Raw genomic sequence first — 20,137 nt, 5'->3', positions numbered from 1 at the left:
TGATGTTGAACCATATTGTAATGTAAATGTTATTGTTTCACAGCAGGAATTCAAAGTCATCAGTAAATATACATTAGATTTAAACAGTCTAGGAGAAAATAAAACTAGTTAAGACGAATGGTTGGCTTACAGATTCAGTTAGAATTTTAGAAGGGGGACAAGAATTAAAATTACATAAACGGGTATTTAGAGAGTTTTTAGATGTGATAAGCCGTAAGAAAGATGTTTTTTTTCTTTTTTAGCATTTGGTTTGTTTTTTTTTTTAGAGATCCTATAATTTTTTTCAAAGAAAAGTGACTTGGTAGGGATTGATAAGCACAAGATGTGCCCCTATTCGAAAAATTTGGGAACCTGGTTAATTAAGTGCTTAAAATAAGCTGGTCGCACGTAACGACTCCAAGCAAGTGGTAAGACTTGGCTTAGTTAATAAACAGGCGTTGGAAAGAATACGAAAATTCTTAAGGGGACCAGTAAACCAGTAATAGGTAGTCCCGAGGCAATCACATATAGCTTAATGAGGTGGAGACAGGCAAAAATATACCGTAGATTACGTAAGAAAGATATAACCTTGTATTTTTATTGTAGAGACATGAATGTGGGATATATCTGCTGGATCTTGGAAGCTCTGATGAGAGAGAAGAAAAATCACAAAAAATCGGGCTATTAGATAGAATTTAGTGCGCACTTAAGGTGTTGTGGCGCAAAAGGTGTTAGTTAGTTAGGGGTGATATTTCTAAATCCTCGTCGAAGTTTCAAGAATCCAAGCAAGGAGATCCGAGTGAATCCGTATGAGAGAAAAAAAAGGTATATCTTGATAGTTAAAGCCAACCAAGAAGATTGGTTATGAGCTTTGGTATGTCCCGTATAAGATAGTTATAGAATAAAAAACAAAGCCATACTTGATAAGACTAACCATGTGGAAAGAGACGATCAGGACACTTTTGGGACGAAGGGAGTCGTCCATTTCGAGGGAGGTGGAAACCTCTAGTCAGTGGCATATGGGTGGCTAGAAAGTAGCTGATGTGAATCATAGGTAAAGACCCTACACCCAAAAAGTAAATGAAAGGTTCTGATCTCATAAAAATATAATAATTGTGAAGTCGGCCGAGGAGGGTTGACTGAAAGAGATTTTTTTAGCCTGATCTTTCCTAGCCGTGTGGTTGTGTAGATGTAAAAAAAAAAAAAAAAAAAATGTACTAAATTTAAAAATGCATACATTTTTTTTGTGAAATATGAAAGGGAGGGATGTTACATGATAAGGGCTGTCCCTTTTTCATGTAAGTATAAAAATACATTTAGTTAAAATGAAAATAAATTAGCATAGACGAAATTCGAACCTCGTAATTTAGGTTATGAAATAGATTAATTACGAGAGAGAATTAGCAAAGGAATGTGAAAACAAACCATTGTTTAGCTTAGAGATAAAATAGTTTCAAGAAAAGAATGTGCATTGTCAATTCTGTTATGAAAATTCAATTGAGGAATGCAACTATAGGATAATTTAATAAACATGTTTTTAACATGTTGGAAATATAGGTTACTGGGAATATAGGTTAAAATTCCTTTTGTAAACAAAGGAAAAAGTTTTGGACACGCATTTCCAGAACACGTGAAAGAAGATACATGTTTTAACATGTGTATGACGTCATGGAAAACGGGAAGTTCTCGATATAGTTAGAAACTTGGGAGAAACTGGGAGAGAGTCTGAGGACGACAGACGACAGCCCAGACATGGGATTCGAACGTCTAGAAGCGAGACGGTCACTTTTGAAACTTAAAATGTGAAGCTTTGAATTCTTGAGTCAGAAAACAACGACCGGTCGGGAGAAGAAATAAACCCATCATGTGTTTTTATAAACGTCGTCTTTGTGTTGTAATTCTACCAAAAGGTAAAGTGAAAATTGTCATTATATGTCTTGTATATAATGTGTTTTAAAATGTCTTTACTCGACATCTCATATCTACAATGTGAACACTAAGACTGTCTGAACACTGTTTCATCACTCAAAGAGCTTCTATTACACTTCTAAGTATGAACATTTTATATGTATGAATCTCTTTATAACACGAACAATCTCTCTTACAACAGCTCTCTAAGACACAACAACAAACTCTTAATAAGACTCTAAGACTCCTATACATAACATTATTCATTTATCCAAACAAAGATTTTATTTGTTATAAACCATCCTTGACATATGATTACTATTTCCTGTTAATTCCAGTGTTATGTGACCAGTAGTTTAAGAGTTTATTGGTTAAATATTTACGCACACATACATCTGTTTTATTTATATAGATAACTAGCAAGGACGCCCGAGTTGCCCAGGTGTTTCTAGGTGTTTAAAAAAAGAAAAAATGCTGGAACCTGTAGCGCGAAAGGAGGAAAAGGTGAAAAAAAAAAGTAATTAATTTTTGCCTGGATGGAGGAGATGAAATAAAAAAGATAGAGAGAGAGATCTTTCTTGCTCACCATTATGCCATAGCGGATAGCGAAATGAATGAGTTGGTAAGTTAAGAATCACGCAGGCACAGAAATGAACGTCTGGCTGGAGGCCAGTTAAACTTCCTGCTTTCTGACATTTTATTTATTTATTTCCCCACAATGTTGGAGAAAACCAGCTCTCCCCCAAAAATAGGAAATTCTGGCAGCAAATAAATAGCAATTGTCTGATATGAAGGGTTTCCATCACATTGATCAAACCTAATTGCCTTCAAAATGTCCCGGCCCGGAAGGCCAGGAGGATGCCTTTGTTTCAATTAGTTTTGCTTTATTTATAAGAGAAAGACAAACAAACACTCTAAGTCAGGGAATTTTTTAAAACCCAGTCAAAATAAAGATAGAGACAATGTCTGTTTGCAAATCGGAAATATTACGATCTCAGAAGTATAAGGAAACTTCTCTCGGAATGTAACCAACACAAGAAGCCTGACAAAAAAAGCCTTTCGCGGACATACACAATCGCTTGCACCCATTTTGCTTTTATATTATAGATAAAAAAAACAAAAAAACAAAGAAACCCCCAGAATTTAGCATAATTTCCAAACGTTGCAATTTTGAATTATAACTTTTGTTAAAACAAATTTGTTGCAAAATTCAGCACCGCTGATAATGTGGACTAACATTGAGGAAATGGAGCAGATCAATGTTCAGCTCTGGAAGATTAGTCAGAGAGTCAATGACTCAATGTCAGACAAAAATTGTCACTGAGGCGTACGCAACTGGACAGCAATGTTTGAGATTTCTAGCAAAGATACTGTTACACAATCACACAGCTAAGTCATATCTATAACTTATTTTTACCATAGCACGACCATCGAGACAATCATTGGGACACACTCACCATAGTGTAGAGGTAAGAAAACATGACAATAATCATCATATCTTAATCACCCTTTATGACTTTAATTATGATGTAGATGATTAAAAAAATATTTATTCTTAATTTTAAGTAGCGGCATACTGAATGTAAGCAATGGACAGTTGCAATCTGGAGGTATCTGGCATCTAATCAGATACTGAACTAATATGTACAAGGCATGTTTGAATCAATTTACACTTTATTTATGCCATTATATTCATTTATTTACAACTGAACGAATTAGTTCAAACAGGTCATAAAGAGTAAAGATAGAATATAAAAAGAAACTTGCACTTGTTGTTTTCTAGAATTTTTATGTGCATGCTACACTTTTGAAAGGCTTTCTTCAGATTATGTAAAAAAAAAAAGAAAATGGTTTGAAATTGGATGAGGTAGTTTTTCTTTCCAAGGTTTTGTACAATATCAGAGTAGGTGTGGTATGCAAAAATGAAAAAGTTTAACATGAGAAAGTGGAGAAAAAAAAAAAATGGTGCTGAACATAGAATTGTCATCCATCAACATCAACTGTGATGCCCCCTCCATCACAATTACAAATATGAATTTATCACGGGACAATGTTTTGGATAGTTTATCCCACAGAGTAAATGTGGTATCATGGTGCTTGGTATTTGTGAGTGGAATGAATAAATGTTGATAGAGAATAAAAATTTCAAGTGTGCGTGGATCAATGAATGTATCTGAGCCAAATTAGGTATCTTATACATAACTACGAATTGCTGACAATATGTTAAATTAATTAGTGCTGCATCTCCTTCAAATATAAAAAATTTCTCAAAAAGAAAAGTTAACTGCTAAAGATGCTCACCTAAGACACGATAAGGTTCATTTTCCGACAAAGGCAATTTCCATTCTGCAGCAACGATTTCCAATTCAGATTTGTAGAGAGAGTTACATGCTACAGCCACAGGAATTTGCAGTTGTTGAATCAGCAACTATAAAATAAAAAGGAGAATGGAAATAAAACTATGCATCATTTAATGAAAGGGGAACCATCCACCACTCCATAATAAAGACCAAATGTATCTATTTGTAGGTAAATATATATATATATAGTAAGTTATAAAAATACATGGTAATTAAGCTACACATAATCTTCCACATTTCATACTTATAGGGAATTGTTAGGATATATATATATATATATATATATATATATATATATATATATATATATATATACCCCCCCCCCCCCAAAAAAATCTTTGACCTTGATGAAGGGGAGACTAAAACTTGTTGCTATGGTTTCAAATAATCTAAAATAACAGTAAGGGGTGATTCGAATCCAAATATTTTTCATATGTTATATCTCCCCTCTTTTAGAAATAGAGTATGATTATGAATATCTCCAGCATCAAATAATCCTAATACACTGTAATTTACATTTTGTATGAAAACCAAAAAGGAGAGATATAACATATGAGAAATATTTGGAATCAAGTCTCCTTTTGCTGTTATTTCAGATCATTTGAAACCATAGCAGCAAGTTTTTGTCTCCCCTCCATCAAGACCAGAGGTTTTGGAGAAATATCAGATATTTTGTAATTCATATGCAAAACTAGGAAAACAAATGACTAGGATCGAAACATTTTATGGCTGTAAAAAAGTGCCAAAAATAGGCTCTGGATGATGGATGATCCCCCTTAATGTTTGACCTTAAAAACAAATATCACATAGCCCACTACACAATTCAGGTCATTACCTTTCCAACAAGCCTTCATTTGTTAAATTCTGATCAGTAGTTGCCGAGATTTGGAACTTATAAAATTGCCCCCCCCCCCAAAAAAAATAAATAAATAAAGGGAGTATATCTATGGATATATCTATACTTGTAACCAAATTGAATATTGAAATGCTCACATCTTTGGCTCTATGGGATGAATCTACATGAAAATTTTCAGATTTTTTGAAGATTATAATACTATTCTTTGGTTAAAATTTTATGACAACTGGTAAAAAAGAACTTATATTTTCAAACAAATAAAATATACCAAACTTGCCTACATTTGTATACATAGTGTCCTGTAGGCCAGTTTCAACTTTGCTACTTCAGTTTTCTCCCATGTGGCCTTGCCAGGCCATTATTATATATATGATACATTGAGATGCAAATTAAATTCATTCCATGACCACTGACATATCTTGAAAAAAAAAAAATCGTATCAACACAATTATTCCCCTTTGAATAAAAAGAAACAGAATTAATCTGTTCCAAGGGTAAGAAATTTACCCAAAACATGCTCAAATTATAGTCAACAATCACTAAGAAAAGATAAATACGACAATAATGATACAGAAATTGATATATAATAATAAATATTAATAAAAACAGTAAAAAAAAAAATAGAGTTGTACTCACCGCCTAGGCGAGTACTAGCATACTGGATGCACGCAAGGAGGAAGGTAGGAGAGAAGCAAGGTTATCAAACACACACACACAATATGGTAACTAAAAAGGGGCAAGATTATGCACAATTAAAACATGTTAAATGAACTCACTAAATGCTTAATATTTAAGTCTTAATGTAACAGAAAAGGATGAATAACAAACACAAAATCATAACCAACTTACCATGAAGACAGGGATGAGCAGCTAATAAGCTAAATAATAATTTATTATCTCATGTTTTATTTCCAATGAGATCATTTTCTTGTTTTGCTTTTATTTTTTTATTCTTAGACTTAGGATTCATGGTTCATACAATAAATGGTAATAAAATAAAGGAAAACACACAAGAGAATCGTAAACACATCAATGTTTTCTATTCGACTAGCCTGGGTGCTCGCCATTGCCCGGGTATTTATGTGTTGAGCAAAAAAAAAAAAAAAAAAAAGTGGTAGTAGGCAGGCAGGCTCGAACCAGTACCGTGAAGGAGGAAAAGAATGTTGAGGAAAAAAAAAAAAAAAAAAAAAGTGAGGGAATTAATGTTTTTAGTCAATTTTTCGATATTTGTCGTTCAAAGGGTTGAGCTTCAAAACGATACCGATCTCATGAAAATCCGTCGCTTCTGTCAACAGTTTTAGGCAGACATACATACATTTTAACAGACAGGTGAGATCTATATTATAGATGACAATGAACACATTGGGAGAGAGACGTCCAGGGTGCTAAGTGAGTGTTCGGATAGACATACAAACACTTTGCCACTTACCGATGGCACATGCTTTTGAAGTTGTATCGCCAAAATATTGTTATATCTTAGGGCATAAATATAGATACAATAGTGCATTCATATCTCCAGGTATTATTGTGTGTGTGTGTATATACATACATATATATATATATATATACACACACATACATACTGGTTGTTTGCATCCCTATGACCAAAAGAAAGAATCAGTCCACAATCATAATTTTTGTTTTCATTTTGGCGAATACCTATATTTTTTTTTACCATCTTACACACATTTAATAGAAAATATAGGCATTTTCCAAAAAAATAAAAAAAATAAACAAAAATTACGATTGAGGACCGATTCTTTTCATTAGTCATTGGGATGCAACCAACCAGTATACTCTGAAACTAGAAACATAACTTCATTGAGTTTGTTATTTGAAACAATTTGGATATTATTGTCAGGAATATATACCTCAAGAAATATATTTTTTTATATAAACTTAGGAATTCTTATTATTCTACTGAGGAGTCAGGGTGAAAAAGATTAAAAGATTGACATAATTATATGAATGGTCCTGCGCTACAAAACAGGTGCTTTCAAGAATTGAACATTTAAACATGCTGAAAGAAATAAATAGTAAGATGGACAACATCTTACAATTTGGAACATAGACTTTTTGTCATTAATTTGTATATGATCTGTAGTTACATCAAGCTTCAAAAATTAAAGAATTTGTATAAATAAAATGCGAAATATAATTAAGTGAGCATATTTTTCCCCATAAACACACACACACATATATAGTGTGTGTAGAGAAATAAAAAAGGAACAAACTGAGTTGTGTGTTCATCAACGTTTTGTCTTTATTTTGAGACTTCCTCTGGATGAAAATAAAGACGAAACTTTGATGAACACAAAACTTGGTTTGCTCCTTTTTTATTTCTATTTTGTCGGAATACTATTTCCATTATTCTCATCATATATATGTGTATATCTGTCTTGTTAGCAAGTAGAAAATATACCATTTTTCTAGCCCAAAGATACCATCATTTAATTTTGTGAAGGAAGGCAAAAAAAAGAAAATAGCAAGTCAGACAATCCACACTATGAAATGAATCCAGAAAGAAATCTCCTGCTCTTAATCAAATTTCAAGAATTTATATATTAGTGTGAACACTGGTGAACAATAATTTTTTTCATCATTTTTGATGGAGAGTGGAGATTAGCGAAGAATTAAAACTGACACTTTGGAAACTTCCAATTGTATCCTATTCTATTTGCCCCTCATATTTTCAACAATGGACTTTTTTCAGCTTAGTTATTTAGTTTCACAATATCAAGAGCAATCCACATTTTCTGCAGTTATTTTGGTAAAATTAATTACACTATTTTTATGTCCCCTTATGAAGATTAAAATCAACATATGATACTTAACCTTATATCAAGAATCCTTAATCCAATATTGATCAACTAGCAGGGAGAATCAATGTTGCCCGATACTGAATGAGGATCAACAAATGTTTCAAGCTACCATACTTTTATTGTTATTGAAATGGTGAAATCCCCATTTTTTCAATCAAATCAATTGCCTTCACTTGTTGAGGGACCCACCACACCACGTATTACAGCAGGAAGCTTCACTGCAGTGACTTAGTACACAACACATTATAGTCTATATTGCACTGTAGAAAATACTGATTTTATAGAATTATTTTATATAAGACACTATTCAAGTCTCCATGAAGATGTTTTCTCATGGAAACCAATTGAGGTCGTTTTTCAAAGTAAGATTATATGGCTTGTTATATCATTTTTCTGGGTCAAAATTTAATGGGGAATTAAATAAAAAAAATTGTCAAAAATACAAAATCTGGCCTAGTTTTAGAGATATTGTAGCATTTTCAAAGTGTGTCAGAATTGCTAAGTTGAAAATTAGTATTTTAAATGGTTTCCAGGGCATAATAAAACCATAGTCCTTGTACCATTTTTTTTTTTTTACTAGGAACCTGAAATTGAAAATAAGATACTTTTTTTTAAAGAGGCTGGAAGATTTACTGATTATTAAATTCAGAAATAACATGTACGATCGTACAGACGGCAAACAAAATAAGTTACTTTACAAAAAGAAACTGTTAATCAAGCAGTGTATGACAATCTCATCCCTAAGGCAATGTTATATTGTTGCATGATATGCTTCGGTTTTGAATCCAGTGCAGCCTCACTTAAGTTTTCACCGAGTTCCTGGATAACCTATTTCACAATCCGTTTATCTCTCTGTCCAGAGAAGCAGTGTTAAGTGCCACTTAATTAATGCCATTGAACTGCATACAATATTTGAATATGAACTACCATTAAAATGGGTTTGATAATATTGTACCACAACAACAGCATCAAGTTAAGAAAACAACAATTCCATTCTTGTGTTCAATGTAGTAAAAGACTCTAACGTCATTATCGTAACAAATATAGAATATGTCTAAGTAGTATATACTGTGGCAATTTTACAGAGCTCCAATTCTGTGATTGTGTACTTTGGGTACATTGTTTTGGACATAATTCATGAGTTTTCCAGCATTTTACTAGCATACACACCATAAAAAGTGCACTTTTTCAGAAAATTTGAACATTTGACCTGGATGATAAATTAATGTCTTAATTTCAATACTAATAAAAAAATTAATATACATATTGCCATAAATACAGGTAAGAAACTTTTCTATGAGTTAGGTCCTGGATATGACCTTAAACTATATCTGATGGTGAGGCCCTAGCTTGCGGGCTTTGGGGAGTGTGGCGCCACTCTTTAATTGCCATTGGTCCCAGGTCCACTCTGACCTGGAGTGGTAGTACCTGTTAGGGTCCCAACTATGGGTTAAATAGAAACCGACTTGCAAAAAACAAATATATTCTATAAAAGAATTTTCTTCAAAATCACTGGATTCGGCATTAAATAACCTGGAAAGGGTTGATATACCATAAAACAAAAACAACCAACCATCTATGAGTTGAATTTTTTTATTTTGAGTCTGTGATTTAATTTATTAAAAAAAAATTATTTTCGGCTTTAAAAGCTAATGTTCTCTACAAAATTAGTTGTAACTTTTCCTGTTTGTATCAGATTTTGATAAAGCTGGTGTTTTCTTATCAGTGGATGGTATGTTGTATTGGAATGACTAATATTTTTGGTCTTATTCAAAAATTTTTTTTTTTTTTTTTTGCTGAATTCAATCTACATACAGTAATTGATTGCTTTAATGCCTTATTTTGTGTCTTGGGTAAGTGAAATTTTAAATATGCTTTTTTTCTGATGACCTTAAAAATTTTTGTCACAAAATTAGGCCCATTTTTTGCTAATTTTTCACACAAATGGTGCTCTAGCTCGAAAAATCTAAGTTAGAAGCAGATAAACTCTATATGATTTTGAAAGATAAACTTATTGGCTACAGACCTAATCACATGTCTTCACGGAGACTTGAATATTGTCATAATGGCTTCAATTAAAGTTTAAAATAGAAAAGTCAAGTATCATGGTTCAATTATGCACTAAACAGAAGCATTCATTTCGAACGTGTCCCTGCCTTATCAAAGAACCTACTGTTGATTTTATTCGCTGAATCTTTCTGTTTGTGCGGTGATAAAACACACAGACAAATTGAATTTTATATAATACAGGATGGTCACTAGAAAAGCGGGAAATTTGTCAAACAATGATTAATTTTTACAAAGTTTTTCAAAGACAAATGTTATATTATACTCATAGATACTCCAAATGTTTTCTGTGCCCTTCACTGCAGCGTCAAACAAAGATTGATTTTTATAACACTCACACGGCACCAATCAAAAAATAGCAATCACACATTTTATTCATGATCTAAGCTAACCTTCAAATTTCCCGCTTTTCTAGCGACCACCCTGTAGTAGAGATACTCATTACATGATCTTATTTCTAGAACATGTCTAAAATTTAAGTGGTCTTTTTACGGAATCTGACTATTTGTAACTAGCCTGGGTGCCTGGCGTTGCTCAGGTGTGTGTTGAGCAAAAAAAAAAAACGTGGTAGTAGGCAGGCAGACAGGCTCGAACCTGTACCGTGAAGGAAGAAAAGAATGTGAAAAAAAAAAAATAAAAATAAAAACAAAAAAAAAATGTGACATCTTTGCCGTTGCACACATCGCCAAACCAGAAGTGGCAAAGGTTTAAATTAAGGCTAGTCAATCGAAAAGAGGAGATGACTTTCGGAAATATTGGCAAAAAAATCGATCCCTCCCTGTAGAAAAGTGCGTAGTTGAGGGTGAAGGAATTAATATTTTTAGCCAATTTTTCGATATTTATCAGAGGGGTCGAACTTCAAAAGGATAGCAGTCTTGTGAAAATTCGTCGCCTCTGTCAAAAGTTTTAGGAAGACATACAAACTTACATACATTTAAACAGACAGGTGAGATTTATATTATAGATGACTATGGATAAAATTCAATGCAAATTTAAAATATTTGAATTTTAAAATGGAAAATTGTGCCCCTATTATCCCCCCTCCCTGCCAACCTTTTGAAATACTCCAAAAGAAACTGAAATGTTTGATATCTAAGATCACAAAATGTTAGGCTTCCACCCCATTTGCATAAAACTAAATAGAGCCTACATTATGGCCCCATATGTCTAGAAGCTGTGTTTTACGAGTGAATTCTGTACATAGAAATATACATATATATAAGACAGAACTTTATATAATATTAATAGTAAAAATTGTAAATTGTTAATAGGAAAAATACTAAATTATGAACTTTACAAAAAAATTGAACAATAACATGAATTCATATATGTAGACATATAAATATTTACTTTATTAAAGTCTTGATTGAAAAAAAAATTATAATACTTTATTATTCAAATTTATTACATAGAAATATATCAATAAAATTCAGTTAGTTTTAACACTTTGTGTTTCACAATATCACCGATCATCTGAAGTCTGTAGTTGATATCAAAGACAAAATTTGAAAAAATGAGAGAACTACTCATATGACCATACAATTAACATTAAAAAGAAGTATTCTTTTGTACATAAGTGTTAATTTTTGTCCAATAATTCACGTTAATTTTTGTCCAATAATCCATGTTAATTTTTGTTCAATAATAATTGTTATTTTTTATTCTATTTTTTTTTTAATCACAAATAAGTTGGAGTGTGCACATGAATGTTTTTGTTTACATAAGATCCACTTAAAGATAATTTTAAAATTTCTAATTTGATAGTGCTAATATTTTTTAGTTTTGTTTCCATAAATATTTAGACAATATGGTACTATTCCTGTATTTTTCACTCTTGAATATCATAATGTGATTATTATACCTATACTGAAACTATTTCCTATAGCCCCTATGCATACATTTTGTTTTTTTTTTGATATTATTTACTACTGCTTTGTTTATAACATTGAATGTTAAACAATTATTCATTAAAAGGGCAATTAAATTTGATTCTACAATTACATCAATTAATATTAACATTCATAGTATTAGCATTGGTATGACTTCATGATTTCATGTGATCCATATAATACAATATACTTTACTTCTATGTCTGATACAAAACCTACATAAGAACACTTACAGGCACATCAAATACATCTGTGTGAAATTTCATAAAATTGTCCTAGTTATGTTGGAGTCCATGGGGAATGAACTCTCACACCCACACACAAAATGACTTTTATATAATAATAGAGATACTCATTACATGATTTTGTTTCTAGAAAATGTCTTAAAATTTAAACATCCTTAAAAAGAAATTGAAATTCAGGGAATCTGTCTTAATAAAAAAATAAAAGTAACAGTCATACCAATGCTAATACTATTAGTGTTAATATTAATTCATATAACTGTAGAATAAAAAATAATTGCCCATTAATGAATAATTGTTTAACATCCCATGTTATATGCAAAGTAACATCAAGAACGAACAAAATGTATACATAAATATTAATATTAACAATAATAATATTATCACTAATATGTCTGCCATTTTTTTATGTTAATTTATTATTAATTTCATGTGATCCATGTAATAGAATATACTTCAGTTCTATGCCTGAAAAAAAAAACCCCAAAAAAACAAAAAAAAACAAAAACAAAATTAAAAAAAAACATCTGTCTGAATTTAAATGCAGTTTCCAAAATGAGAAACAAAAAGACAAATTACATTTTGTAATTCAACGCAGTCAGCATCCAGGGAGAAAACAATCACTTTTTCACCTTTCTTGAGAATTTGTGGAAAAAGTTTTACCAATTGGTCATTTCGGTCAGATTCTTCACACATAATCGGAATCTGAAAAAAATAAAAATAATACATAAAATAAATTTAAATTTTTTATCATAGTCAGCGAACATACTTCCTAACTTCTGACTTAACATTACCAAAAGCAAATCAGTTCCTTCACTTTTATCATTCTCCAATATTTCTATAGTGAAGCAATTTATTGAAATAAAATATAAGAAAAAGGACATTATTGAAAAGTACACAATAAAAATTAACAAAAGTATATAGATATAAATAAAAATAACACAATCTTTATTTGCACTTTTAATAAAAATGAATTTATTTCATTTAAAGTTTTATAAGAAATGTTTAAGAAATTATAAAAATAAAAGGTTTCGAATTTTAAAAATAAAAAAATTTTTCTTTGAATTTATATAATAAATATGTTTATAAAAGTATAAAAAAACTAAACTTACTGAAATCAAAATAACAAAATTTTAAACAGCATAAAAAAAACATATCCAATACATAATATTCCCAAAATTGTTTAAAAAGATTTAAAAATATTTTCAATAATTAACAAAAAAACAAAAAAAAAAACGAGCATAGAAAGTGTTGTCAGTAATTCTTTTTTTTAAGAACGAGCACGAAAAGTATTATCAATTTTTAAAAAAGAAAAAAAAAAAAACAAGTGCTAAGTGTTGTCAATAATTAAAAAAAAGAAAATGAGCACAAAAAGTATTTTGAATAATAAAAAAACAAAAAAACAGTGCAAAAACTTTTGAAGAAAAGCATAAAAAAGTTGTCAATTCTTTAAAAAAAAAAAAAATTATATATATATATATATATATATATATATATATATATTCAATAATTGAAAAAAAAAAAAAAAAAAAAAATTAAACTAATGTCAATAGTTTGCTGCTGCACATTCATCCACCCATAACATAATTTTGCTGAAGTCATTGTAAGTTAGAAGCTTTTGGTTCCACATCTCACTGCCATACGAGATAGTGGAGCAAACAGACCAAAAAAGACCTTGTTCCGAGTCCTAAAGAAAATGTGCCTAGATTAGGTGAGCAACACCCAGCCATCTGGGACAAATATAATCTGAGTAAACAACCATCTTTCTAGCAAGACCACTACATTCCTTATCGACCCATAGTTTGCACAATGGAGTTAAATAGTATTACTAATTTTGGTAATAATCCACTATTGTTTATAATGAACGATTCCAATTAATTTATTCTGTGTTCTTCATCTTTGACTCTCTCTCGAGAGAATAGATATTACAGAATAATTGAGAATAGTTGTTAAACTATATCTAGTGTGAAAGGTTGAAAATGATAAACAGGAAGTTAGTAAGAGGCGAGTCGCTTTAGTTAATTGCAAATTGTAGCTAATTAAAATGTAAAATTTTCAAACGGAATTCAATTTTAAAACTGATGAATATTTTAACATGCATTTTATTGGATTAAAATATATACAGTAAAAATCTTAGGGAAACAAAATGTTGATTAATTAAACTCTGGTGTAATAAGAGACATGTAAACTGTAATAAAATCTTAAAATTCTTATCCATGTTGATATTTCCAAATTGACTATCTCAGTTTGAAATGAGTGGAGATGCAATGTTCAACTTATCGACATCTTTAACAAAGCTTGTTTTCATCATCTCGGTGAATCAAGAGAGAAAGATAAAGACCTAAAATTCCATATCAGCTACTCCTACATCACAGGGTAGAATGATAAATTTGTCGCCCTTAAGTAAACAACACAACAGCTTTATTTTAAAACTTTTATTGAAAAAAATCAATTCAGGTAACTTGATTATATAGTACAGCTGACATCTATCCAATGTAACTACCTTCAGTCTCAATCACCGTCTCAATACAGGTCCGGAACTGGGAGTATGCCTTTTCCACAAGCGCCAGCAGGAGCTTGGCAAATACTAGGCAGATGGCAGCAATCAGGTTGGCTGTTGTGGGAGGTCATGTTGGTGATGTTCTCGACGCATAACCAAACGAAGTAGTCCAGCAGGTTCAGGTCGGGGGAGGAGGAGGGCCAGTGAGAGGAGGGTACAAAGTCGTAGCACTCCTTCTGAAACCAAGCATAGGACTCTTGACTTGTGGGCCGGCACCGAGTCCTACTGCCACACTCAGGGTCTGCCAGCGCCCACCTGATTGCACCAGAGGATCATAAAACTCTTCAGCACATCCAGGTACAGTTTGGTGTTGACTTTTAAGCCAACTGAATAGATATGAGGTGGCATGATATATCCCTCACCTGAAACCACACCAATAACCATAACTGAAAAATTTGTTTTCATTCTCCTGGGCACGCCCCTGTTATACATATTTGCATTTTAAAGGTGCTGGCAATGGTCCTGTTGCCATAACGTGGATCAGTAGAGAGCATGAGTTGTACAGCAACGCATCTCTGATCTCGCTCACTGAACATTGTGTCGCTTTCAGACATGATAGAAGGCTCCTATCGCTCTTGGGATTTGTATACAATTGGCCAACTAGTAGATGGTTTGCAACAAAAGGAAAACTGGTTTTAATCAAATAGAAATGGAATCATGTTGTCTTTTCTAGGGCAACAATTTTATCGTTCCATCCTGTACTATATAAGCACCGAACATGGTAAACCAAAAGCTGCCATTTTAAGTATCAGAAGTATTGTGCTAATTTTATTTTGACCCTGACTGACTAGCCAATCAAAATCAAAAGTTTTGCTTTTGAATAAAAGCTGTTGCTTTCATTAATAAGTGAGAAAGAGGCTAAAACTGAGAAAAGACAGATTGCAATCAAATTTCCTAATATTTGCATTTGCAAAAAAAAAAAAAAAAAAACAGTTATGGTTTAGTGAGGAAAATGGAGGATAGGTGAGGGGTAAAGAAAGAATATTTATCTGTCGAAAAACTTTTTTATATTTTTTCACTGACCTGTTTTATACCGCCATAGATAGCTGCTTCCATCATATCTGTGATGATGATAACTGGGTCACAGACGGCATTCTTCACAAATCCTTTGATATAAGATGTCCATTTGGAACTGTAGGCCATCACCTGGTGGCGTTGGTAGCCTTTGTCTCGTGACTCTACTAAGTTCTTGTATTTACACATCAAATCCACTATCTACAAAGCGAAAGAAAACAGACGAAATATTAAAAGACTCAAAACTCTTACAATTAATGATTTCCATCTACCATTAAAATGGTACACAAATAAATAAAAACAGACAAGAAAAGAAAAGATACTAAAATGAGAAAAATGTTTAGAAATCAGAGGTTTCTGTTTCTGAATTTTTGAGATGAGGATTGATAGTTTTTATTATTTAGACTACTGCTCTCATCTTGAGTTATTTTCATGCCTCAGTCAATGTGATGTCTGATTTTCTTCAGGTGTATCAGGTCAAACTGAAGAATCTACACAATTTCAAATGGAATGAGGTAGCATGCTCTCGTTCCGTCAGCTGAGTAGAAGTTCTAAGTAATTTGTAATTGTATTCTTAGTATCTTGTAGATCCATGACGTAATGGATAAAGTATTTGGTAAAATTTAGTTGTAAGTGACACTCTTCAGGAGGCTGAAGGTCCAATTCTCAGTATAGCAACACTCAAAAAAACAATTAGGAATTATTTGAGACTTCCACCCAATCATGGCTGACAGAACAAGAGCATGCTCCTTCTGTGGATTAAATAAAGGCTTCTATTCAAAATTCTGTGCAGGTTCAAGCTTTTTTTCATTTTTTTTTTATATCCATTCTTTCTTGGAGAAATATGGAGAAAATATGGTACATACTTTCCAAATCATATTTTTCTAAATCTTTGGATTTGATGTAGTATGATGATGAAGTATATTCACATTTCAAAATCCCCAAATCTATTTTTGGGAAATTATGCATCATCCATCATATTCTTTGAACCTTGTACCAACAGACTATCAGCTCTAAGTTTTTAAGAAATTTGAATTAATACTTATTTTATCAGAAATAAAAAAAAAGTTTCATTTTTTTAACAGTAAGTGGTAAAAGAAAATTATCTAGAAGTGACAAAACATCATAGATTATCTTACTGTTCTTTTTCTTTTTTTTTTGTGCCACATGTTCATGCTTTGTCATAATCTTCCAAAGTATAAGCATCTATTAATATCTAATAGTATTTTGTTGGGCCTTAAAAAGCAGCCAGAACATAGTCCCCATTTCTCTCTCTCTCTCTCTCTATATATATATATATATATAAGGCAAAACGGCCGCACATGCGTTTTTGTATGTCCAGCAAAGGCTTTTTTTCGTGGGGCTTCTTGTGGGTGGGGGTGGAGGTTACTATTTTTAGAACTGTTTATTAACTCCCTAGATTATAATATCTACGATTTGTGAACGGAGGTGTCTATCTTTTATTTGAGCGACTTTTACAAAATTCATGCTATTCCTTCCTCTTGTGTATTAGTGTTTTTCGTATAAAAGCGAAACTAAGCGAAAGCGAAGGCAGCTTCCTGGCTTTCGTGCCAGGGACATCCAGAAGCAATTAGCTTTGATCACTGTGGGGGAAACCCCTCATATCAGACAATTGCTATTCATTTGGACAGGACACTCCTTTTTTGTGAAGAGCTGGTTTTCCCCAACATCGTGGGGAAACAAATATGGCGGGCAGGTGTCTGTGAACTCATTCACTTAACTTTCACTTTCTGCATGTCAACTTTTTGATCGCTAAATTTGAATGCTTTTCACTTCCTCTCACGTCATAGCGCAGTGGTAAAATCTCACATTTTCTTTCACTTTCTTTTCTGCCTTCTCGTCAAGGCTTCAGGTTCGAGTCTACCTGCCTACTAACAGTTTTTTTTTTTCTCCTTTGCTGTTCGGGTTCGAGCTTGCCTGCCTTACTGACACTTTTTTTTTTTCCCTCGATACATATCTACAAACACCTGGTACCTTCGCTAGTTAATGATAAAAGAGAGAGAAAAAGATAAAGATGTTCAATTTTTTTTTGTGTAAAAACTATAGCCATTAATAACTTGTGGTTATTGCTGTATTTTTTTTTTGGGGGGGGGGGGGGTAAATGAATTATTACATGTTATTTAAAATACAAAAGAAAAGAGAAAAAACCCTAAAAACTACAAATATTTTTATTTATGTTGAAGACAGACTGCCGATGTTTTTACCTGTGTATAATATTTTCTTGACTTCAAATGTTTTCTTAAAATTTGCAAGTTTAAAAAGTAGACAGTGTTAAAGATTTTTTTCCCATATAATATTGATAAAAGTTTCCAGTGAATTCCAAGGACATTTTCTCAAAGAGTAAGAATGTGTGTTCACAGAGAATTAATGTTTTTAGAGAAAATCTTAACATGATTGGAGGTTAATTAAATTTTAGAAAAAGATTTAAAATATTTACCTCTTTGTAAAAATCTTGCAATAAAATATCAGCATCATCAATAACCTTGAGAAAAAAAAGAAAAAAAAAAAATTAAATATTTATAAGGATATAAAATATACATTTCTCAGTCTTTGGTAAGACTGTTTAGCTAACCATATAAATTCCATATAAAATTCATGAGAATTTATGAACTCATGCTAACAAGAGAAGTGGTTTCTTATCCAGAATTCCTCTTGTATAAAAAAATAATAAAAATAATATGATCTATGTACTCATCAGGAAACAAAAATATCATATTCAAAAACTTATGTAGATTGATCAAATAGTTTTATTTTTAAATAAGAAAATAAGTTTATGAGTATCTGAGAAGTGACAGTCTCACTCGCCATTTTGAAAAATATTTCAAAAAGATGACTAAAAATAATCCGTACTTAATAGTGTTATATTGTTCTATTATTATTATTAAGTGTTCTTATTAGTAAGGATAAGAATGTATGTTCTTTTGTTTCCATGTTAAAAAGGATAAGAGTCTTAAGAGTGTTCATGGAAGTAAGAGATCTTTGAGGTTCATGTGTGTGATCATGTTGTGAGATATGGAGACATTAACAGGTGTATATAAAGAGAGAGTGAGAGTTTATAAATGAGAGAGATTGCATATAAATACATTTTGAGAAGGTGTTTTCATATCTAGATAGACAGACCGATAGGTTGGCATTTATGCCAATGGATTGACAGGTTGGTATTTATGCTTTGACAGTTCGTATGAACGGGAGTGTTTGTATAACATAAATAGACACATTTACTTTCTAACACATATTTTTTTAGATGATGAATTTCAAATGGTTTTTACACATAAATAGACAATACCTTTTTCATGTAATGATGGACACAGGAGATGGCAGTTATAAAAACATGATGAGCATTTATTCTTCCACTGACCGGTTGGTGGCTTTGCGTTCAGGAATTCAAAGGTTCACATTCTAATGTTTCAAAAGTGACCGTCTCGCTTCTAGACGTTCGACTCCCATGTCTGGACCCAGACTATCGTCTTACTCTGACTCTCTGTCTCCCTTCTCTAACTAACTCTCACTTCCTATATTGAGAAATCCATGCATGTCCGCCCAACGTGACCACAATTCACGTGCCATCAACATGCGCGACCTGCACGTTTCCGAACATTCTGATTTCCCAATAACCTATTTTTCCAATATGTTAAAAACATGTTTATTAAATTATCCTGTATAGTTGCATTCCTCAATTGAAATTTTCATAACAGGATTGACAACGCACATTCTTTTCTTGAAACTATTTTATCTCTAAGCTAAACAATGGTTTGTTTTACATTCCATTTTCTAATTCTCTCTCGTAATCTATTTCTAAACCTAATTTACGAGGTTCGAATTTCGCCTATGCTATTTCATTTTCATTTTAACTAATCTCTCTATTTTTATACTTACATGAAAAGGGGACAGCCCTTATCATGTAACAATAGATTTCATGCCTATGAATCCCTATTAATCGCTTAAAAATGATAGTCTTTATAAAAATAAAACTACTTGATCAATTTACATAATTTTTGGAATATGATATTTCCGTTTCATTACAGGTACGTACATCAAAGATGTTTTTTGCTATTTTTGATTTTTAATACTACAAGCCCTTGTACCCCCTCAACATAAATACTCCCAACAAACCCGACAAGCAGCTAAATCCCATCTCCACACAGTAGAGATCCCTAGATGTAAGAAAACCTTCAACTCTATTAGTTTCTTCCCAGGACGGCTCGACTTAGGAATTTCCTTCTGCGTTCATGCTCCTCCCACTGTACTGGCATGCAGAAGTTCAAGTGTAATGTGAACAGATATCTTGCTGCTCACTTTCTACATAGTATCCCTCCAAGTTATGTCCCCAATAGTAGCCCCCTACATCAAAATGGCACTGTTCCTTGTTTGGGGTAAAGAAAAAAAAAAAAATGAGGGGGTGGGGAATTCTGAATAAGA

At 32.0% G+C, this 20,137-nt stretch overlaps 1 protein-coding gene across 2 annotated transcripts in view; it reads right to left on the bottom strand.

Annotated features, from left to right (window-relative positions):
* LOC145277630 (uncharacterized) overlaps window positions 1–20,137 on the bottom strand; it is a 195,434-nt gene that overhangs the window by 114,560 nt on the left and 60,737 nt on the right. For both annotated transcript variants that reach the window (XM_080129188.1, XM_080129189.1), the window contains exons 17-20: window positions 18,156–18,200; window positions 15,707–15,898; window positions 12,703–12,828; window positions 4,189–4,315 (exon numbers count right to left, since the gene is read on the bottom strand). In XM_080129188.1, coding sequence (XP_079985314.1) covers window positions 4,189–4,315; window positions 12,703–12,828; window positions 15,707–15,898; window positions 18,156–18,200 — 490 coding nt within the window. The remainder of the gene's footprint in view (window positions 1–4,188; window positions 4,316–12,702; window positions 12,829–15,706; window positions 15,899–18,155; window positions 18,201–20,137) is intronic.

This window comes from Euprymna scolopes, chromosome 6, assembly GCF_053919585.1.
Source record: "Euprymna scolopes isolate OS-2025 chromosome 6, ASM5391958v1, whole genome shotgun sequence".
Classification (NCBI taxonomy): Eukaryota; Metazoa; Mollusca; class Cephalopoda; order Sepiida; family Sepiolidae; genus Euprymna; species Euprymna scolopes.
The sequence above is the reverse complement of the archived record's forward strand: the minus strand, read 5'-3'. Positions and strand labels throughout refer to the sequence as shown.